At 33.3% G+C, this 25,613-nt stretch overlaps 1 protein-coding gene across 7 annotated transcripts in view; it reads right to left on the bottom strand.

Moving 5' to 3' along the window:
- Nucleotides 1-24,320, bottom strand: part of LOC145256420 (UDP-glucuronosyltransferase 2B20-like) — a 154,172-nt gene extending 129,852 nt beyond the window's left edge. The window contains exons 1-3 of one of the 7 annotated variants that reach the window (XM_080115303.1): nt 24,109-24,213; nt 19,201-19,239; nt 11,607-13,835 (exon numbers count right to left, since the gene is read on the bottom strand). In XM_080115303.1, the coding sequence (XP_079971429.1) occupies nt 12,300-13,814 (1,515 nt within the window). In that variant the 5' untranslated portion in view covers nt 13,815-13,835; nt 19,201-19,239; nt 24,109-24,213 and the 3' untranslated portion in view covers nt 11,607-12,299. Of the gene's footprint in view, nt 1-11,606; nt 13,836-19,200; nt 19,240-24,108 lie in introns of those variants that run through there. The other 6 variants (XM_080115300.1, XM_080115301.1, XM_080115302.1 and 3 more) reach the window with 6 other exon arrangements.
- Between the last annotated feature and the right edge of the window lie 1,293 nt (nt 24,321-25,613).

Genomic DNA, 25,613 nt, shown 5'->3' with positions numbered 1-25,613 from the left:
AAAAATGCTAACTATATTTGGAAATACTCAGTGAAAAGTTTTATTTATTATTAAAAGAACGGATTGAAAAATATTATATAAAAATTGTTTAAAAAAACATTAAATAAAAATGAAATATTCGACTTTCTCCGATAAAAATAGAAGTTCAAACACGAATCACTTCCAATATTTTGATTAAAATTATCTCAAATGTGCAATTATAATAATTATTATCCGAATGGAAAATTGTTCTTTCTTTGTAGAGCATACATGGACAATCGGTAATACATATTAGTAGCCATATTGTTTATGCCTGTTAGCATGACCACGTGGTTGATTACCGGAAGCTGTCTATACCTACAACTTAATAAGGAAGTGACGTTACGCTGTCATATGCATCGGCCTTCTTTCTCGGTAGCCACGCTTAGATAGGTCATTTACTATATACTATATAGTATATATATACTATAGCATATATATATATACTATATATATATGCATATATATACTATAGCATATATATATACTATAGCATATATATATATATATATATATATATATATATATATATATATATATATATATATATATACTAGCAGGGGTGCCCGGCGTTGCTCGGGTGTTTGGAGGTGTATGCTGTGCAAAAAAAAAGCAAAAAAAAAACAAAAAAATGGTTAATTTTTTAAAACTTTGACCCCTATTATGACCCCTTAACATTTATTGTTTCGGGCTCAAATCACTTTATTAAGTTAGATCCAGGTTCAAGGAACCTATATCTAAAATTTCAAGTGTCTAGACCCAAAATTGTCGGAGGAGTTTGGTAGAGTTCTTAAAGGTCAAATCGTTGAAATTTGACCCCTTAACAGCCACATTTCTGGCTGACACCCGTCACATCGATTTTCCCAAATCTCAGTACCCGGTATTTTAAATTTCGAGTCTATAGACTAAAAATTGATAGAGTTATTGCGTAGGGAAATGTACACAGACAGACAGACACACAGACACACAGACAGACAGACACGTTCACTTTTATATATATATATATATATATATATATATATATATATATATATATATATATATATATATATACTATAGCCAAGAAACTGAACTTAACGATAGCTCCACTGCTTTGCTTTGTTTCTACAGAATAACAGAACACATCACCATCAGCAGTTCAACATATATCTTCGCATTAGAAACAGTCAATTAGATTATGAGTTTGTTTGTTCAAACACGAAAAATACAAAACGTTCGCAATGGCGATTTCACATATGCATAACCAACCAAGCAAGTTTTTTTTTAATCACATATCGTACGGTTCCTAGTTCTAACCCATTTTTTTTAAATACAAAACCATATCTTCACAAAGAATCATTTCGTTTAATCATCAAAAAAGGAAAACACCTATTCACGCTACATTTACATGTTTTTTTTTATACGTCACACATCATTCATTTTTATGACGCTCTAAAGTGTATTACTTTCACAACTATTCAAATCGGGAAAGGCGACATTAATTACGAAACCTTTTTTATGTTTTAAAAGCTAACATTTCTTTTATTGGGTTTAAATAAAGATATGCATGAATTATGCGCTTTGTTTCGTATTGAAAATAACCCACTTTCTGTACGAAAGATTTCTGCGGTCCTGGATATGACCTTAAACTATATCCAGTGGTGAGGCCCCAACTTGCAGGCTTTGAGGAGTGTGGAGCCACCCTTTAATTACCATTGCTCCCAGGTCCACTCTGACCCGGGGTGGTAGTACCTGTTAGGGTCCTAACTATAGTTTAAATAAAAACTGACTTGAAAACAAATATATTCTATTAAAAATTTTTTCTTCCGAATCTTTGGATTCGGCATTAAATAACCAGAAAAGGGTTGATATGACGTAAAACAAAAACAATCATTAAGATTTCTGAAAATACTGAACATTTTCTTAACTGTGTTTATACAGTGAAGGTACCATGCTACTTTATTGATTGTATTTTCAGGTTTACTTGAAGTTTTACAGTAAGTTTTATTAGGGTAGAATACAGAATAGTTACAAAACATCCGCTTTTTTTCAATGTAAATGATGAATTATCTATATAATAATGCGATAGCGTGTGTGTTATTTTGTGTTTCATGCTTACATCCGGGTCGTTTAATTATTATGGACTTCAATGTTTTGTAATAAATAATTTTACCAAGAATTCTTCATAAGTTTTGGTTCGATTTCAATTATAGCTGATGCCGCTTAAGTCATATATGTTTTTTATAAATAATTTTACTAAGAATTCTTCATGATTTTGGTTTCGATTTCGATTATAACTGATATCACTTAAGTCATCTATTTTTTTAAATAAATAATTTTAATGAGAATTCCTCATAAGTTTTGGTTTCGGTTTCGATTATAGCTAATGGTACTCCCATAATTTACGTGACTCAAACAGCAATTAATTCCTACAAAAATATCGTCTGATTACGAAACACTTATATAATATAGACGAAATCTGGATAAATTAAAATATAATATTGAAGCATATTTAACGACCGGGCAATGCTGGTTGCCCCCTCCCTATTTTATAGTAAAATTGATTTAGCTTCGATCTCTAAAAAAATTATTTTTGAAAGCATTTTCCATCCAATTATATCATAATTATTGAATGCATATAACTTTTAAACGTTCAATCTTATAAATTGTTACGAATTTTCAAGGCAAAAATTACTTTCTGTTCGACTGTTTCAAATCTTCTAGTATCCTTTCAAATTTTGAACGGGTACGAAGTAATGTTTTTGGTTCAACGGTTAAACTCGTAAAATCGTTTACGAAACACGGAAATTTATTCTGGTAGATTTCATTTTGGATTAAGATTACTTTGTGAATATCATTTTTAAAAAAAATATTTTATTTTACGCTATTGCAATTTCGATTCCAATCAATATTTGATTAATAGTTCTTTTAATCGAAACGGAAGAAAGAAAATTACAAAGATAATTCAACATAGTTTTCCAGCACGATTATTTTCTCTCTACTCAACTCTCTGAATACCAACTTATTGCTTTCCATGAATCTTTGTATTTTTTTCAGGGAGGCGTCGATGGTTCAGTAATTAACCTGGTGTCTCAAGATCGAATTTAATTCGTTTCGCAAGAACCACTTTGATTTAGGATGTTGACAACTTTCACGTGGCTCTTCCCGTAATACCCAATGTTTTTTCTAATAAAAGAGTTCTGACTAGCAAAATATCGGAGAAACCAATGCAAACAATAGAATGGTTGGATTCATATGATATGATGATAATGATTCGTCTAAGTTGGTCTCTACATATGCTGTAGTATGTATCAAGTTGACAAGAAAGTTCTTGCGGATTTTAAATTCAGATTAACATATCTCGGCCCAAACAAAATTTATTGATCGAAATAAGAGCCATCAGAATCAACATATTTTGCCAAAGCAAAACAAGTGTATTCATGCCAGTAACAGTAAAATCTTGCATTCTCATTGCAAGGAAGTCGCTGATGGCGTTTTTGATATCGCTTAGGTTTTGAATCATTTCTCACGCAGAAAGTTGTCGAGATGCTTGGAAAAATGCTAGTCGCTAGCTAAGAGGTCTGGAGAGTATGGCAAATGAGAATAATTTCGTAGCTCAATTCGTTCAACTTCTGTAGGGTCAGTTTAGCGATGTGCAGTCAGGCATTGTCGTTGAGAAGAATTGTGCATTCTTGCTGGCTAATACTGGATGTTGTTGTCGAAGTTTCTGATACATTTCATCCATTTGTTGACAGTACTTCTTTACCATAATGGTTTCGCCTTCATTCAATAAACTGTAATGGATGAAACTGGTTGCAGACCACCAGCAGTCAGCATGACCTCCTTTTTGTGCAACTCTGGCTTTGGAAAGTGTCGTGAAGCTTCATTGGCGTCTAACTGCTGTGCTGAACGTTGCCAGCTGTCGAAAACAACCCACTTTTCATCGCAATTCACAACCCAGTTAAGAAACGAATCGTTCTTGTGTAAACGAAAGGAAGCTAACACTTTATAACAGTGTTTCTTTTGGTTGTCGTTCAATTTATCAATTTGTTTCCTTCCAATCTCTCAAGGGGTTGGAAATAATTGTATACGTTATGTCTAATGCAGAAGCAAGTTCTTGAACAGTTGTGTGTGGACTGGCTTTAATTGATCAATGTCAACATCCGATGGTCGCCCACTACGCTCATCATCTTTAAAACTCTCGCCGCCGCTACGAACTTTCTTAAACCGCCATTGTGCTATTTGTTCAGAAGTGGTTCCTGAGCCAAATGCTTCGTTGATTTCGCGAGCTGCTTCAGCATCTTTTCGGCCTAGCTTGAATTGAAATAGGAAAATTATGCGAATGTAATTTTTACCACCTTGTATTCAACGTTCTGAAAAGAAGACAGTTGTTTTAAAACGATTGTAATTTAAACGCTTAGATAGAGCGAAAAACGCTCTTTAAAATAATATATAAAGTAAAGGTATTATAACGAATTCTTATTTGAAAATACATCACTAGAAATCAAAATTAAAAATTCCACAAGAACTTTCTTCCCAACATAATAGATCAGTTCTAACTATAAAACTCTAAAATTATAACGAGAAGCCCCTTTTTAGTCTGGCAGATGGATGGATATGTTTCTTTTTAACTAGTAATAAGTGTTTTTCTTTATGTAAAGTTTTCATTAACACAACAGGTTTTTTATACGCGTCTTTTGCGCTTTCTTCTTTTACGCGACATTTGCGTTAAATTCAGTCAATGTTTTCTATTTCTTTATGCTTTATGTAAAGTTTTTATTAACAAAACAACATGTAAGCGACAAGCTTAAATGTCCGGTTTAGACATAAAAGTGAATTACCTTCTTTCTTCGTCTTTTCCTTCATTGCTGATTGACTTTGTTGTTTGTCTTCATCGTTGTTTTTCATCATTTGCATTGTGTAAGTGTCCCTTTTGGTCTATGGGTTGTCGAACGCTTCGTCTGTTTAACTTATATTAATAAAACCTTTCATGCATAAAAGACATAAGGAAGACGGTCACTAAGTTTGTTCGAGGTTTTATTGAAGCGAATAAACTTAGGAGAAAGAGACAAATTAATTAAATAGTTATTTCCTTCCTAACTAAACTTTTGAAACTAGATAAATATGTGACGCAGACGGACAGAAATCGAAGTGACATTCGTCTAAGGTTATTCTATTTTGTGCACGCTGAAGCTGGATCATTCGTCTGTCACTCCTGATAATTCCGCATAACTGCAGGTTTAGATAAGAATAGGTTGATTCTATGCACAAATTTTAATGCTTTGCTAACCTCAGGATGTCCACTATGTCGATGAACATCGTTTAATTGCATCGGATTCAGGTTCCCGGTGGCAACAGCACATACTGGCTGTTTGGATTCAATCTCTCTATTTACATAATTGAGCTATTGAACTCTTTTCAGTGAGTCTACTCAGTTCTGCTCGGATCTTACAAATACTACATCAACCGAAAAGTATACTACACAAGTGAAATTATCCAATCTTCGCCTTATGAGCTTCTCGCTTGCACCATTGGTGTTCAACCAACACTTAACCGTAAGGGCATTAGTCCTCCATTAGTAATTTTCTCTTATATATATATATATATATATATATATATATATATATATATATATATATATATATATATATATAACTACTTCATTTACTCACATAAATTTAATATACGAAAGTATAGATTTAACTTTAAGTATTCACTTCAAAAGTGCTCAATACGTAGGTAGAGCTAGTTAGTAATTTATAAAATATATATGGCGACTAAGCTACACTGAATATTCTGCGTTTCATCCACTACAGTGGATGAAACGCAGAATATTCAGTGTAGCTTAGTCGCCATATATATTCGTCAGGCTTATGCGCGAATTTTGTGGTTGCTTCTTGTCTTTATATATGTTGAGGATTTCTAGTTAGCCAATCAGCTTTCTAGTATCCACCGCACTCCCTCCTATCAGCCAATGGGCATGCATTTTATCGATCTGTTTTAGAACTAGGTTAGTGGTTTAAGGTAGATCTTTTCCCTCTTTTTTATATATATATGAATATACCTATGTGTACACACACACATGCACACACATATACACACACATATATATATATATACACATATATGTGTATATATATATGTATATGTGTGTGCATGTGTGTATGTACACATAGGTATATTCATATATATATAAAAAAAGGAGGGAAAAGATCTACCTTAAACCACTAACCTAGTTCTAAAACAGATCCTTTGTTCGATAAAATGCATGCCCATTGGCTGATAGGAGGGAGCGCGGTGGATACTAGAAAGCTGATTGGCTAACTAGAAATCCTCAACATATATAAAAACAAGAAGTAACCACAAAATTCGCGCATAAGCCTGACGAATGCTACAGTGGATGAAACGCAAAATATTCAGTGTAGCTTAGTCGCGATATATATTTTATAAATTACTAACTATATATATATATATATATATATATATATATATATATATATATATATATATATATATACATGTGTGTGTGTGTGTGTATGTGTGTGTGTGACCGATATACGCCGATGTTGCTCCTCTTGTTTTTCATACTGGGGTCGCAACAAAATCTGCTTCGTAAATACAAAAACGCTACACGAATTGTTTGTTTCTTCTAAAAGAAAACGCTTCAATCAACGTGATACGAACGACACCGAGTGCCTTAATTGCGTCGATACCTAATAGCACATAAAATTAAAAGAGTTTCCTTGCAAACCAGCACATTAATAGTGAAAACGTTATCAGTTTCTGTGCGAATCCTAATAGTGACATTTATGTAGCAGGCGTGCGTAGTGCCGGTTAATGTAGTTACCGCCATCTTCTAATTTGACGAGGACTAAATGTTACTTTTCTCTCTTTGTTTCCCCTCTCTGTCCTGCTCTAAGCAAGTCTGACGACCTAGTCCACAAACTCCAAAATTCCATCATGACATGTTTCAATAAAAAATACACGATTAAACCCGGATCCGAAAGTTCCAACGTAGACCCCCACTACCATATCTCCTTCTCCAACATCAGGGGTCTACGTTCTAACCTTCCAGAGGTTGAAGCCCAATTACAGGAGACTAAACCAGACCTTTTATTTTTAAGCGAAACCGGAATTGGACAGACTATTTCCCTAAATGAGTTCGTAATTAAAGGATACTCTAACCTAACTTCCAAATCTGACCCCCAAGATCGCCATGGGCATGGAATATGTGCCTATATAATAGATGGCTTTCCATGTGGTAGGGACATCTCCAGAGAAGATCCTAACTTACCCTATATGGGCTTCCGAGTAGCACTAGCTCACACTACGGCATTTATATTTACTCTCTATCGCCCCATAACAGCGGAGTTACTATCTTTAAAAGCATATCTGAGAAAATTGACCAAGTTCTATCAGCATATCCTTCAGCTAACATTCACGTATGTGGAGACTTCAATGTTCACAATGTGGAATGGTTGACTCACTCAAACAAGACCGATGATGAGGGGAGGTTCTGTCATGATTTCTCCATTGCTTATGACCTCACTCAGATTGTTCACAAACCCACCCGTGTGCCCGACAATGACAGCCAGTATGCAAGTCTCCTAGACCTTTTTCTCACAACTTGCCCTGAGCTATGTTCAGTTTCCGTTCTGTCTCCTCTTGGATCTTCCGACCACTCAGTTGTATCAATTAAGATAAAAATGAAATGTAGTAAGTCCTCAGACGTACCTCTCCATCGTACAGTATATCGATACACTATGGCTGACTGGGATAGTTTCCGTACATTTATATCGGATCTTCCTCTGCATTCCATGTTTAAAAAGGATGTGTCGTCTATAGTATCAGACCTGACGGAATGCTTAATTGTAGGTATAGACAATTTCATACCCTAGAAAAAGTTTCAGCAAAAACCTAACAGCCAGCCATGGTTTTCTCCAGAATGTGCTGCTGCTATTGCGCATAGATATCACTTTTTCCACTGCTTCCAACGTAATAGATGTATGGAAACTAAAGCCGATTTCTATACTGCCAGCAACCATTGTAAGAAAGTAATAAAGAACGCAAGATAGTTGTATGCTCAGTCCGTCAAGTCCAAAGTAGCTGAGCAGCGGCTTGGTTCCCACCTGTTTTGGCAAATAGCAAACAGAATCCTGAACAGAAGCGTGTGCTCTATCCCACCTATTATCAATGGACCTGAGATAATCTTGTCAGCATCAGACAAAGCCAAACTCCTTGCCAAGAACTTTGCAGCCAATTCTACCCTTTGCGACCAAGGCCGCCAACCCCCAATATTTCCTCCTGTATCAGAAAACACACTATGTGATATACAAATATCTGTACGTGATGTCGCCAAGCTAATTAAAAACCTTGATTCCAGTAAAGCAACCGGCCCTGACGGTATTCCAATTATAGTACTCAAAAAACTTCAACCAGAACTAGCACCCATACTTACAAAACTGTTTAAACGTTGTCTTAAGAAGAATTGCTTCCCATCACCCTGGAAAATCTCATCAGTATGCCCTGTATTTAAGAATTAAGGTGATCGTTCACCCCCCTCTCAGTACAGGCCAATAAGTCGCCTGTGCGTCATGAGTAAGTTGCTGGAATCTGTGTTAAACACAGAAGTAATCAACCATCTCAGCAAAAATAACCTTCTTAGTGACACACAATATGGTTTCCGTTCTGTTAGATCTACAGCAGATGTGCTTACAGTTATATCTCATAGGATTAGCGAATCTCTCGACAGAGGCAACCTTTCTAGAGCAATTGCTCTTGACATATCAAAGGCCTTTGATAGGGTATGGCATAAAGGTTTACTTCACAAGATCTCTAGCTATGGTATAGCTGGAAATGTCTTCTCAATTATTAAATGATTTCTCTCTGATATGTTCATAAGAGTAGTAGTTGATGGGCAAAACTCAGAAGCTCACAGTATAAATGCTGGAGTCCCTCAGGGGTCCATTCTGCGCTCAACTCTTTTCCTGATCTACATTAATGATCTTCCAAATGACATCCTTACATCATTTGTAGATATTTTTGCTGACGACACTACCGTCTATCGTAGCACATCTAAGACAGTAAACGACCAAGTTCTCTCCGATTCTCTCTCCTCTGATCTTGAGCACGTTGTACAATGGGGAAAGGAGTGGCTGATTACTTTTAATGCATCTAAAACCAAGCTTCTATCTTTACATCATCAACGTTCTGATCCCCATCTGGCATCAATTAAAATAAATGGCTCCTGTCTTGGGAAGGCCTCAAGTTTTGACAGGCTTCTGGGCTTGCCCTTTACTCCTGATCTTAAATGGAATACGTACATCAAATCTGTTGCCAAGGCCGCTGGAAAAATGGTCGGATCCTTCTATCGATCCAGTAGATATCTCACTGCTGATGCAATTCTCTATCTATATAAGAGCCAGATACGCCCAGGGATGGAATACTGTTGCCACATATGGGCAGGAGCTGCTAGAAAAGACTTGTCCTGTCTTGATAGGGTTCAAAATAGACTTTGTGGCCTGGTGGGAGATGTCCTTTTCTCTTCGCTGCAACCTCTATCTCACAGAAAAGTTGTTGCGAGTTTGTCTCTGATGTATCGTTATTTTCATGGAAAGTGTTCGACTGAGCTTCAATCTATGGTCCCCCCTCGCCAAAGTTTCACAAGAAACACTAGACTAGCTTAAAACATTATCAATAATTCCCCCCACTCTTTATCTGTGCCTAAACCTAAATATATATTCCATGATCAAAGCTTCTTTCTTAGAACGTCACGCCTGTGGAATTGTCTTCCGTTTTCCTGCTTTCCGGCTGTCTATAATATGGTTGTCTTCAAGTCTAACGTGAACAAGTTTCTGATGAGCCGTTCCACATAACTTAACAAATTTACCGAACTTCCATTACTATCGATTACTATATTGTCCTTTTGAGTACTGTACACTCTTTAACCCTTATCCTTGAGTGGCCTATCGGCCTTGATAAGTGGTGACGCCTATGTAAAAAAATATCTTTGCGTTCAAAATGGAACGTGAACACTTGGTGGCGAAGAGAACTAATAATAGTGCATCGTCAACATAAAATGTAATGTAGGTAGGAGTTCACATTTTGACTGGAAAATAGACTGGTGTTCTTTCATCCCTAATTTCGTTTTCCGGACAATCTCTGAGATGATCAATCTTATTGCATGGATAACACCGGTGCTGATTGTGTTGCATCCTTTGTACGTAGATGAAAGGAGAAGTAGAAGCAGAAGATTCTCCGGCATCTAGGTACCTCTAAATGAAGGGGTGGTATTTAGCTGCTAAACGGGGTTTTCGATAGCATATACATCGAGAGGGTACAATTGGAAGTAATTCATCAGAGCACATTCCATTAAAACACGCACTAGGATGCAGCATTGTGGCGATGAGACAGTGTTAAAGTTTGGTGGATAGCGCAGGACCTATTAGAATAGAAACCCCTGTTAGCCGAAGTAGGCCGACATGAACAAACCACTTCATTCCAGATAAGTTACACACTGATTCCACTTTCTCAATTCATTCAACGACTTTTCTAGTTCTATCAAACTCAGGCATGATCTTTAAGTTGAAATGACTGCCCATTTTAGGCCGAAATAGCTTTTTATAGTTTAACCGTAATAAAGATTAGAAGGTGATGATACATTCCAACAGAATTCAAGCATCACCACTCTCTGTTAACTTTTGTCCCTGCACTCTGAAAATTCACCCTCAGCTTTCCGTCAGTCGTTTCATTTATCGCAGTTGTTTTCGATGTATACAAATTAGTTGTACACATATGCAAATCATTTTAAACTAGAAAAATCGGTTGTTTTACTCCGACAGATGGATATGCGAAGCATCGGATTCTCTTTTCAGTCGGTAAGTGTCTCTTTTTTTTACAATCATAAATAATAATTGAATGAATAATGATCAAATTTACTAGTGATGGGACGATTGCAATATTTTTCTCGGTTCCGATACAATTACCAATTCCGATTTTTTATAAATATATAACTAGAAAATTGTTAGATTTAACCGATTACCAGGTAGATTAAAATCTATAAATATTTAAAATCAAATATAACACGTATGTAGAAATACGTTTTGAAGCCATACAACGCAAAAAAAAAAAAAAGAATAAAATTAAACAATTTAAAATTAATGTTATTTGATATATTTCAAATATTTTTTTCTTCTTACGCCTCAGGATGGTAATTTTAGGCGATACACGTCCGTTTAGTTGTTATTCGACTTTTTTATAGTCCTGGAAATGCACATGGCGCGTGCTAAGGAATAATTGTTTATTCTTTTTTGCGTTTTATGGTTTCAAAACGTTTTTCTATACACGTGTTATATTCCAAACAGGAACCAAGCCCTTATTCTATAAATATTTATTATTTCATTAATACTACTAGCATAAGAGGATTTTCTTTTAAACAGAATAATTAAAAATAATGATTAAAGAAATCGTTTTTAGAGTCGGAAAATAGGCAGAATTTTTTCCGATTCTGGTACCAATTCCGATACCCCAAATGTCCCGATTTTTCCGATTCCTGATTCTGTTCCTGATTAATCGTCCCAACACTAAAATCAACGAAATATATACACACCTGGAGTTGTCTCATTATTTTATTTATAGAGAGATTAAATATAAAATAATATAATATAATATGATATATATGCTTTATTGAGAACAACAATATAAACTTCTGTAAACTCATAGTGTATTTTTGTTCAAGAAAGCTAATCTGTTATAGAAGAATGAACTGTTATTAAATTCACGGGGTAGAATGATTATGTTCCATCAGTCATGACTGGATAGACATCTTAAGAAATTCGCAATTATATTCTTATTGCATTGAGGATTGAACTTTCAACTCTAGAAGAATGCCCCTTAAAACTTTTACCGAATACTTTATTTGTTTCACTTCATGTCCTTACCACGGTGATAATAAGAATACAATTTCGAATTTCTTTAAGATATCTACCCAGTCATGGCTGACGGAATGAGAGCATGCTACTCTGATTGATTAAATAAAGGTTTCGTCCGAAATTACATGCATTAAATTCACATATTCAACAAAATACATCTGAAGAAGCTGGAAACGTTGTGAGGCTTACAATCAAGATGAGAGCAGTGTTCCGAATAATGCAAATTAGACAAAAGAACTTCCTATTAATATAGGAATTAAAATACAATTAATTAAATTACAATTAAAAACATTTGCAATTAAAATTCCTGTTAATAGAAAATCCTGGTCATTAAAAATATCTGTTTATATCTAAACAGACCTTCGTGCCTCCTTATGCGATCTTTGTTTTGTTTCCAATAGAAAAATATCGAACACATTTTCCCAAAATAAAAATGGTAAGACACATGACAATAAACACAGCTAAAAAAATTAAAGCCAAAATGTCCAACATGAAAAATTCATACAACTGAATTTCTTGACATGCTGACCTTAAATGAGAGCCACCATATTTGATAATCTCGTCAATATGGCGGGCTGCCTTCTCGGCCGGACGGTCTTTCTGCGAGTGAAACATATGGCTGAATTTTGCTATGTTGTTTTTGTATTTCTGATTTTCTATGACTTCCTCAATGTTTTTCAATAACTCATCTACTGTAGAATAGTAAATATCCATTGCTATTCCATAACCTTTAGCCTTTATCCGTCTAGCATTAAAGAATTGGTCAGCAAAAATAGGAAATCCAATCATAGGTACAGCGTGGTAGAGACTTTCATATTGACCATTGTTGCCACAGTGAGTAATGAACAATTTAGTGTTTGGGTGACCAAGTAAGTCATTTTGAGGTAACCATTTTGTTAAGTATACATTTTGGCGAGAATAGGAAGAATTCGAATTTTTCCAAACGATATCATATTTGATTTGGCTGAATGCTTCCGCCATCTTATTTATGTGATCAGTGGGCCAACTGACGAAAGATCCGGATGATACGACAATGATTCCATGTTTCGAAGATTTTACAAACTCTAGAATTTCTCCTTGAAGAGCAACAGCAGGCTGCGTTGTTAGTCCACCAATAAATTTAAGATTAGGCAAAGCTGGCAGTGGGTAATCCATGTAGCTATCTGAATCGATTATAAACAATTCACATTGCTTCATGAAATCTCTAAAATCAATAGCTGGTCGTTCAGGGACGTATTCTTTAACACTTCGATTTGGAATTCCTTTTGGATAGATATAATCAGCAGTTATTCTGTAAAAATTCTTAATTTTCTCAGTAAACGTCATTCTATCAGAAAAGGGAAAGGCTCTATCTGGAAATACAGTGGGTGCCCATGGAGTGCGGTGCCAATTAAGTTGTATATGTAAACCGAATAAAATAAAAGGTATATTAAGTTTGTAGGCAAAAATTGAAAAAAATACATTCGCTGTATTCCCGTTAACAATGGCCAGGCTGAGATTTAAGGATTTTAGAGTTTGAAAAAGTCCCTCATCAAAAAGGTAACGATCACACAATTTGTCTGTTGCTAGAACAAATTCTCTTGTTGACGTTTCGCTTTCCGGTAAAAAAAAATTAATTGTCGTCTGCTTAAAATTCAACCATTCCTGGAACTCGTCGACGATGATAAATTTAACGCCATTCTTTTTTGAATGGAATTTCTGTCGATATTTCTCGAGAATTATAATATAACTAGTGTGGCCGAGTTCTGCGAGTTCGTTTGCTGTCTTGACCATTGGACTCAAATGACTGTATATTGGCGACGATAAAAAGACAATGTTTTCTCCATCGATTTGAGGAATTGAGAGAACTGATAGAATCCCAAAAAGCAAAACCGTCTCGTGCTTCATGACTATCAATTGTTGTAAAATCTAGAATTGAAAAAATTAAAGAGATTTAAATGGAAAAGTTGAAAAATAGCAGGCATTCTACGATAAATAAAAATAATTTTATATAATCAAAATGATATTTTTCACTATTACTTCACCTAAACTCTGTGTATCGCAATATTGAAATAGAAAAAATACAACAGATAAAGAGAGATACATTCTCCAGGTCTTCATAGCAAAAGGGCAAGCTCATTGTTAACCGTAATGTGAGCACAACAACGGTAATATATATATATATATATATATATATATATATATATATATATATATATATATATATATATATATACATATATACATATATATATACATATATATATATGTATATATATATATTTATATATATATATACATATATATATATGTATATATATATTTATATATATATATATATATACATATATATATATATATATATATATATATATATATATATATATATATATTTCCTGGCATGGGTAACCGGCGTTCCCTGGGTTGACATGAAGTTCCGTTTGAAACACACCTGCTATACTAATCATTTTCATCATGGGCAACGTGGATACCCCCACAACAATTTCAAAAATAAAAGAACGGATAAAAACATGTAAATGTAATCACCCCCCCCCTCCAAAAGATGAAGTATGTGACACCCTCTCCACCAGATATTTCGACAGAAGGTATACAAGGAGAAGAAACTGTTCTCCGGATATTGAGCACTTTGTTGCCCGTGCACTGAAAATATTATATATAAACTAACATTAATAAAAAAAAACACTAACCTAGATTTAAAACAGATCAAGAAGCTAAATATCCAGGCTAAATAGAGCAAACACAAAGGAACAGGTCAACCAGAGGTCAAATAGGCCTTTGTCCAATAAATGCATTCTCATTGGCTGATAGAAAGGGCGTGGTGGATACTAGAAAGCTGATTGGCTAACTAAAATTTCAATAGAAGATGCGCATATAAAAACGACAAACAACCACAGAATTCGCGCATAAGCCTGAAGAATCCTAGCGTGGATGAAACGCGGAATATTCAGTGTAGCTTAATCGCCATATACATTTTATAACTTACTATATATATATATATATATATATTGCTCGCTAGATAAACTTTGATGACATCCTAAGTCAGTATAAAAATTCCTACTTGTGAGACATCGGCTTGGGTCATAGCTGGTCGCGATGATCATATCCCTCGTTCTAGATGAAGTAGGTTAATTCCGCTGTCGGATTTCGCCGCGGTTTGTTTGATCTGTTTTAGTTAATAGATTTTCTTGCGTGTGGCACGTTTGTTCAGTTGGTAAAGTGCTCGCCTCGCATGCAAGAGGCTCGGGGTTCGAATCTCAAGCTCGGGTGTGTCTAACTGATGAGTCTAAATGAGAGCGAAGTCGAGTCTTGGACTTCCGGTTTGTTGGCTGTTATGGCTCTTATGAGCTGCGACGTGGTCTGGCTGTATATATATATATATATATATATATATATATATATATATATATATATATATATAAAACTCCTCAAATTGTAACGGGTGCTGTAACCCAACATCCGATTTACGACTTCCGGTTGAGCGTGCGTACATAAACAAATATTCAATGCGACAATAAAAAGTATTGTTTTACTGTGTAGGTTTTCAGCGTCCCAGTTGCTTTTTTTTCGCGTTTAAATTAAAAGATATATCAAAATTTGAATTTAACTTTATGGTATCTGTTCAGTGCACATTTACCTGACAAACCACTTTTAATTCAATGGCTGTAAGTTTTTTTCCCCAGAATAAACAATTATAAACAGAACGACTCATAGAAATCTATCTATATTCTTTTTTCATTTTAATATACTTTCATAGAAATGTTTCGGTTATGTCACAAAAAAACTATTTTTTATGAGCGTCACAGGCGTTACGCTCATACATTAATTCCATAGCTAATATAACATACTGACCCAACGGGTAACGGGTAGTCTAGTATATACATAACTGCAGCTTGTATATTTAAACTTCCTTCAGAAAAAAAACATTCCAAAGAAAAAAATTTGTTTGAACAAGAAATACATTTAAACATTTAATCCATGGGTTTTCGATGTAGGCTCATCTCAGGGGAAGTCATTAACAAAATATTTTATCTGGACTTATAAAATTTTGCTATTTAGCACATGCATTGAAAATATATTTAAGATTAAAATCTTTTAAAGGAAATATAAAAAGAAAAATGGATTGAAACAATGAAAGAATATGGGATTCAAGCGTCCGATTAGAGTAATGGTCCTCGAATAGAAAAGAATGAGGTTATTAGGTTCCAGACTGGTTTATGAAGTAGTGAAAGGCAGCGTTCCTTTACAAACTATTCTAGATTATTATAATTGATAATTCTTTTATATTATAGCTTCATAATTTGTATACTATACATATGAATTTCCCTACACTGAGAACCTATGGACTAAGGACAGTACTTTAATCGTTGTATTCCTTTGTCAAACAATAAATTTTTGTTTTAAAAATTATATAAAAAAATGTATTAAAAGAAAATGATATTTAAAAATAATTAATTAATTTGCTCTACCTATCATATTGAGCAATTTTATTTGGTTAAAATCGTCTCATATAAAAATACTAGCGATGCTACCTGACATTGCCCGGGTGTGTTGCGGTGGTGTAGTAAGGGTGGGAATAAAAAGCAACCCGGTTGGGGGTTGGAGAAACAACAGGGTGAAGAAAGGTGTTAACAAAGTTTTTGTAGGCTGGAGCCCGTAAAGCGAAGGAGAAAAATAAGGGGAGATTAAAAATAAAGTGGTTGTAAGCAGGCAGGCTCGAATCCGTAAAGCGAAAGATGGAAAGAAGATAAAAAAACGTATTCATTGTGATTATATATATATATATATATATAAATATATATATATATATATATATATATATATATATATATATATATGTACCCCAGATAAAAGGTATTCAAGAGTAATAAAAATGAATTTAACGATGTTATTAAGGAAGCAAGACGTGTATATATATATATATATATATATATATATATATATATATATATATATATATATATATACGTACGTCTTTCTCTTCTTTTATTAAACTTCGTTAATTCATTATTTATTAGTCTTGAATGCCTTTAATCTGGTGTATATATACACGCATAGAGAAACATATATATAGGTATATATATGTGTGTGTAAATACACACTCCCACACACACGCACACACACACACACACACACACACACACACACACACACACACACACATATATATATATATGTATATAGTGCAGAGAATATTATAGGTCCAGCGAGAGAAATGTGTCTATTTAATAGAGTGATGAACAAATATATTTATAAATAATTGTATGTTTTTGTATTTGTATACTTAGATAGTGAATGTAATTTATAAATATGACATGTGTTTCGGGTGGTTTTCACTCTCATAGGACTGTTTTTCTATTGTAAAGACTCACCCATACACAAGATATGAACTCTTCCGAAGAATATAATATATCGAGAGGTACAGACACTCGTGGTGTGTTTGTATATCTCATAGTACGCCTTATTGCGGTTAAATATTACACTTTTTTTTTATTCTTTATGCATTATGTCTTGTAAATACAAATACCTTTTTCTCAACCACATCTGTGTCCGAGTTTTTCTTAGTCACTCTTTCGAACGAAAAACTACTAGAAAAACTTAAAAAGGTTTATTCTTTTTATTAAAAAAAACGTTTGTGTTTTGTATGTGTCCTCTTCTCTCAGTTGTTATTTGTTTATTGTTTTTTGTAGGTGGACGCAATAAAATATTAATATTTATGATTCAGCTACAGACATAAACTTTTACTTAGAGTGGAACGTGGAACGGGGAGTGTTCTTGTTTTTGTTAAAAATGTTCGTAGATGATCTATTACGTGCGTGTAGCGTTCATCTCCATGCGTATATTTGTGTGTGTGTGTTTGTGTGTGTGTATGTGGATTGGAAATATATTAAATTTAACGGGCTCTATTTATGTGTTAGTATGTCTGTGCTTTTTTCAATGTCTGTAATTCCATGTGCGTGTGAATTTAATATATTTTGCATGTGAGGGCCATAAAACTAATAACGTTAATGAATGATTTTAGATTCTTCCAATAGTGTGTAGATTTGTTCGTGTTTTTTTCCATGTGCGTGAGTGTATTTCTTATTTTTTGCCTTTTTTCCTCCTGTAATGCATGGAGGTGTATTTAAATACAATCACGTGTAGTTATTATCAGTGTGTATGTATTCAGTGTATGTTTCGTCGTTCCATTTCACTTCAGTCGTAGGTCTCAAAGATTAAGGCGCCCCTTTCCTAGATGCTAACACTTAATTTCTATATAAGATACATAGATATTCGAATGCTTCATTAGTCTTTCTTTGCCTTACAAACACCGAGTAAAGAAGCTGAGAACACTATATGATTTTGAATATTTAGTCAAAGTTTACGTGTCCTGACGAACCCTTGTACAGACAAGTATACCCTGGCGAAATACTAAAAAAGCACATAGTATTGGCGGACCAAATAAGACTTCCTCGGTATGATTAATCCACATGAGAAATAGTCCACCAGAATAGATGAATTCTTGTTCTGGAATCTAGTAAGAATAAGAGACTACAAGCAATATACAATATAACATGGACATGAGAGGGAAAAATAATGTTCTAAACTTCTTTATCCAATTCATTGTTTTTGAGGTAAACTTTAATGAACTATTCGAATATCTGTATATTTCATATAGAGATCAGGTGTTAGCCTCAGGAAGGCCACCTTTTTATTTCTGAGAATTTTGATTGAAATAAAATGAAACAAAAGAGACACGTACATGCACACGTTCTACTGTAAGCAAAATTTGATGCCGCCAAATGAATCATAAGCGATTATAACGCATGTACGTCAAAAGACAACAACACATACATCGATAGAGAGAGAGAGAGAGAGAGAGAGAGAGAAAGAGAGAAAGAGAGAAAGAGAGAAAGAAAGAAACAAAGAGAGAGAGAGAGAGAGAGAGAGAGAGAGAGAGAGAGAGAGAGAGAGAGAAAATTATAAAGAGACAGAAAGAGAGATAAACAGTGAAATGAATGAATTTGATCAGAGCTCGAGAAGGGTGAAAACGTCCCAAACACGTGGCGATACATTTAACTATAAAAATGAACATATTAGTGGACTTACTACTTCACACGCACATACACACACAGACACACACAGACACACACACACACACACACACATATATTTATATATATTTAGTAAAATATGGTTACACACTTTTAGAAGACACTTATTTTGAATAAAATTTAAATGAGAAATTTGAAAACTTTGAAGTGTCGGAAATAATAATAAAATCATTTTTATTTACTTTTCTGTTGTTGTAATTCCAATATTCCGTTAAAACTAGCTTCATCAGAGTAGAAAGTCCAGTCCGTTATATATATATATATATATATATATATATATATATATATATATCTATATATATATATATATATATATATATATATATATATATCTCCTGTTTTTGTTTTCATTTCGAAATATATTATTATTTTTATTTTAATTCGGAGGACATTTTTTTCACTTATTCTTACTTTTTAAGTAATCTTTTTAATTTGTTAGAGAACAATAATTAAAACTAATGTCCTCATTTACTTGCATCCTCACGAGGGCAGAGTTAGTCACAGAGACACATGGTAACAAAATCCACCATCCCTTGCTCTTTTTGTTTTTTGTTTATAAAATTAATCGGTGTTGCCCAGGATTTATTATAATAATTATACCACAGCAAGTGTGTTTAATTGCCTGCAAAACATATTTTCTTTATAATTTATTTAATATCTTAAATTAAAAATGGTCAATTTTTACGACGTGACCCCAGCGTCGTTTAACCCCTCGAAAAAAAAAATGGTAAATGTCAAGTTTCTTTCCAACTCTTCCAAAAACTTGAAAATGACGACTTTTAATGGGTTTCGATAGTGCTAAAAATATCACATTTAAATTTGGGGCAGATAAGTAGTTTTCATGATATGAAAAATTACTTTTTCAAAAAGTGGGGGATCACTTTCCTATATAAATTTAACGTAAAATGGGCACCCAATTTCTAACCACCTAATAATTTCTTCATGTTATAAAACAAATTTAACTGTGATATTTGTTTTCAGCACCACCGAAAAACAGCGCTGTTGTTTTTACTAAGAAATTCTTTTATTTTTCATAATTTAGGACGTAAATAATGCTGTCAGTAAGCTTACATGAGCAGTTTACAAAAATATATTTTTGTTTTTCATTTTTTGTTTTTGAGGTGGGTATTCAATTATAGAACTTGTATAGATTTTACCAGGTGCTTTTGCAGTTTACTTAACTTTAACTAATATATATATGATGAGAATTATGGAAATAGTATTCCGACTAAATAAAAATAAAAAAGGAACAAGCCAAGTTATGTGTTCATCAACGTTTTGTCTTTATTTCGAGACTTCCTCTGGATAAATGAAATTAAGAAAACAAAACATCAGTCCAGATATTTGAAAATATATTTTTGATCTTATGAAATGTATGACCCTGTTCGATTTAGAAACGGAAAAAGCCGTTGGAAATTAAAAAAAAAAAGAAAAAAAAGGGGTACGTAATGTTGTGAAAGAGAGTCAGATTTTTTATAACGTAGTATAACCGTTAATATATTTAAAAAGATATGATGCAATTCATATTCTTTTTTTAAACATATATGTCCGTTATAATTCAAATATGGATGTGAAATGAAATAAGTGACTTTTTGTTAATGTAATTTACTGACTGATTATATGCGTTACTTATTATAGGAGATGCTTTCTTTTTCTATAATGTGAGAGAGTTAATCTGTCTCTAAAAATATTTTCTTTTGATAGAAGTTTACTTATTAATGGCCATACATTATATAAACCTCCACGTTGTTTAATTGAGCTTGAATTTGCAGTAAGCGCTGATTCGAGAAGTCTCCGTAACGATTTATTTGTAATAAATTGAATTATTTTTGCTTGTTTGAAGTCAAAGGTGCGATTATGTTGCAATAAATGAGAGTATAATGCATTCAGAGAATGGCTATTTTGTTTATATTTCTTTTATATTCATTGAGCCTTTTCTGTAATGTACGTTGGGTTCCACCAACGTAGATATGATGGCAATTTTGGCAAAGGACGGTGTATATGCCTGCATTGAACCTGGTTTGTTTTGGAGATGTTTTGTTGTTTTTAATGTTTGTTTTATAGTTTGTGATGTAATTTGTATGATTGGAATTCCTAGTTTGTTTAATGTGTTTCAAATTATTGTAGGTGAAAGATGTCCGTTTATGATAAGAAATATCTTTCTTTCACAACGTCCTTCTTTTTTATTGAATTTCCAACGATTTTCCGTTTCTGCTCAAATTTTATAAAATATAGCAGTTTTAATAAATAACATTTATTATCATAACTTAATAATAATAATAATATTAATAATAATAATAATAATAATAATAATAATACAGTAATTTTAAAAATAACCACTGTTATTATTAATTATAAAATGCAGCATTTTATATGTAACATTTAATATTATAAATTTTAAAATACAGTAGTATTATAAATTAAATTTATTGTTATAAATTATATAATCCAGAATTTTTATAAACAACCTTTATTATTATACATTATAAGATACAGTAGTTTTATAAATAACATTTTTATAACTCTATAAAATACAGTTATTTTATAAATAACAAACATCTATTTATTGGTCAAAAACGGTCAACATAGGCAAGGAAAACATTTTACTGACATAAATAAGTTATCAAAACATTAATTTGAAACAAAGAAAAAACTGAATCCGATATCTTGAACCATATTGCTCTTGTTTTGGTTTTTGTGTATGATCAACACTGCTGGGGAGCCATGTTTTCAAAATCAGCCAATCGTTTTTTTTAATTGTAAATAACTGATGATCTCTACAAAAATATTAAGACTAGAAGCAAAATAATGCAGTGGTTGCAAGGGATTCAGTTAGCAGTCAGCAACAACCCTATTCAGGGTTTGACCGGCTTCCTCCGAAGGAGGAAGTTTCATGGGAGTATGAAATTAACAAGTGGTCCTCAGTTGCATGTATATCCCCGTTAGTGGAGATGATGACGTTAGGTTTTTGAAACTTTTTGCAGAGAGGTATCGACGTCCTCCTACATACAGCACCTGGACTTCCCAAATTGGACACCCATTTTAGTAATGACCAAGCTTAACGTTGCTTAACTTCAGTGATCTGACGGGAACCGATGTGTCAACGTGATTATGCCGTATATGTTGCAAGAGATTGGTTGATTTACAAGCAAAGAAGTTTTTCAACGAAGGGATTGGGAGTAAAAGATTATTTCATACAATTTCAAACGTATAAAAGCTTCCACGACAATATATATATATATATATATATATATATATATATATATATATATATATATATATATGATTACTTCGTTTAATCACATAAATTAATATACGAAGATATAATTTTATGCGTAAATTTTTCAGTATTTATGTAAACAGGGCTCAATACATAGGTAGAGCTAGGTAGTTAGGAAAACATATATGGCAATTAAGCTACACAGAATATTCTCACGAAAATTAAACGCGGAATATTCTGTGTAGCTTAATTGGCATATATATTTTCATAACTTATTATACACACACAAATACACACACATACACACACACACACACATATATATGTGTATGTATGTATGTATGTATGTATGTATGTATGTATGTATATAACATAAAACAGCATAAATGTTTTAATAACAACATTATTCCAGCCTGAGTAAATTAGTTAATATGAATAAAAACATAAATAAATCATGGAAATTGTTTTGTCAGATATTTTACGAGTGTATGTGTTCTCTCAAGTGATATCCTAGTTATAGATTTAAATTAGCTTTCAATGACTGTAACATTTTGCAGGCATTTCTTTCTTGAGCTTTATCAAAGAAGAATGTGCCAAAGATGAGTTGCATTCTTTATTGTGGACAAATCCAGAACACTGTAATTACAATTACGATCAACAAAGGAGGCTGCAGGTCAACATTAAAATGTATTTAAAAACTTTTTAGATGAAGATTCATTATTCGTCTACAATCTTTTAGACTACTATTCTCACCTTGAGTGTCATTTTTCACAACGTTTCGGTCGGTATAACATACAAACACTTCCGAAGGTGTATCTTGTCGAACTCGCGATCGATAATACGAATGAAAAATATTAAACTGTTCGAAGTTCAAAGGCGTTTAGAAACTGTGATGAAATATTCATCAATAAATATTTTTATAAATTTTTACGTGATCTAAACACTGATCAGTGAATTTAGGCTCATTACTTTAACCCCTTTTCAATATTAGTTAGAATATCATTTTTCAAATCGGGGAAAGCAGAACAATGATTCGCCATTATGAAAACTAAAATGACCAAGAATTACATTACTTGAATGCATTTGTAATGACGACATCGCGCCGATCGAGGTTGGTTGGCTGGTTGGTTGTTTTTGTTTTACGGCATATCAACCCTTTCCGGGTTATTTAATGCCGAATCCAAAGATTTTGAAGAAATTTTTTTTAATAGAATACATTTTTTTTTTCACGTTGGTTTCTATTTAACCCATAGTTGGGACCCTAACAGGTACTACCACTCCGGGTCAGAGTGGACCTGGGAGCAATGGTAACTAAAGGGTGGCTCCACACTCCCCAAAGCGCACAAGCTGGGGCCTCACCACTGGATATAGTTTAAGGTCATATCCAGGACCCCCATTAAAGGACTTTTACCCTCTGCAGGGGGGGGGCAGTCGGCGTATTCTAATGCCCCACCGACAGGGCCGCGACAGGGAAATATGAGAGAATAGCAGCTGAGGGCTGATGATGATGATGATGATGATAACACCGAAAAAGTATCCGGAAAGCGACCAAGAGGAAGGTCGATGATAAAATGGGCAATCGCCTTGCACAGTGATTTATATGAAACCGGCATTCCCTTGAACTAAACCTGTAAACATTTCAAGTGGAGAAAAATCCCATTATTCAGACTTGACCACTATTCTGGACTAACGCAAAAGAAGAAAAAGGTTTTTCAAAAACTAATATGACTGCCACATTTCTGGCGATCACACAATGCATGTGCAGAAAAAAACTGTATATTCTTCATGTGAAATTGACATTCATCGATTTGATCATGTATACAAATAGTGTGGATATAAGTTCAATTAGGAAAAATACTTTTTTACATACCAATGTGTCCACAAGTGAACTTACGAGTCTCCTCTCTCAGCACTAACGAAATGTAAAACGGGAGAGTTTAGTAGGCGTTTCCTGATATCATACACGTAAATTCGTTTTATATCAGGAAATACCAAAAATTAGTTAATTAGAGCAATTTAAATAGAGAAGAAAATTGAGCTAAGGCCTACACGTGTATACGCAAAGTATTAATCGCTACAAGTAATAGGATATATCTTGTAGACGTTTATGTGTTGATTTACAATGTAGATTTAAAAAGGGATAGGGTACAAAGGCAACGAAAATAAACGATCTCTATTCAACAATATTCGGATGAAATAATTCGTGAATATCAAATCCGATATTGTAGTTTTATAGAAAAAATGAACAAATTCGAACCTGTGCTGAAGAATATGGACTACTTTAAATTTACGTCGTTTTAACAACTTGGCTTATTAAAACTTTTGTTGTTAACACGCTTGGGTGTATTCACTCAAATTCAACTAACTCTTAATATTGTCACAGTTAAATCACACGATCTCACTGATCAACGCGCATAAAGCGATGGCGATGCCCGGGTCAAATCTTGATCGCATACATAATCACATAAAACGCGTTAAATACAGTATAATGTAAGAAGAAAATAAAATATTTGGAATCGTTTATTAACATAGATATAACATTATATGAATGACTAATTCGATTTTAATAACATTCTATGAAAGATAATGTTTAACTTAAAAACAAAACTAAGAGAGGAATAGCAAACTATACATTAATTTATATATATATATATATATATATATATATATATATATATATATATATATATTTATATAAATATGTGCGGATAAAAAGTAAATACGAAAAATATATAAATGTTTATATTTTTTCTGTATTTATTTCCTATGTGTTGACGTGTAGGAATGCGAAAAGGAATACACGTGGATACAAGATGACATATATATATATATATATATATATATATATATATATATAAAATAAAATAAAAATACCAGCGATGGTTGACGTTATGTTTTGAGAAAAATAGAAAAACCGAATGAAATTATTAAAATAACGTTTCGTCCCTATTTCAGAGGACATATTCAGGATATTGAAGTAAAAACGCAAGAAAAGAAAAAATCATAGACCATACGAAAATGAGACGAAAACCGTTTTTGAATCTTACCCATATCGGGAAGGACAAATATATGTGTGTGTATGGGGAGGTTGGGTTGTTCAATTTCTATATATACAAAGCTTTTTTATTAGAACTGCACACCTGTGGAATTGTCTTCCGTTTTCCTGCTTTCCGGCTGACTACAATATGGTTGTCTTCAAGTCTAACGTAAATAAGTTCTTGATGAGCCGTTCCATATAAGTTATCAAATTTAACAAATTTTCATTACTAATGATTATTATATTGTCCAATTTCTACTGTACACTCTTTAACCCTTATCCTTGAGTGGCCTCTTGGCCTTGATAATGAGTTGATACCTATGAAAAAAAAAAGAAAA

This window comes from Euprymna scolopes, chromosome 32 (genome assembly GCF_053919585.1).
Source record: "Euprymna scolopes isolate OS-2025 chromosome 32, ASM5391958v1, whole genome shotgun sequence".
NCBI classification, from domain to species: Eukaryota; Metazoa; Mollusca; class Cephalopoda; order Sepiida; family Sepiolidae; genus Euprymna; species Euprymna scolopes.
The sequence above is the reverse complement of the archived record's forward strand: the minus strand, read 5'-3'. Positions and strand labels throughout refer to the sequence as shown.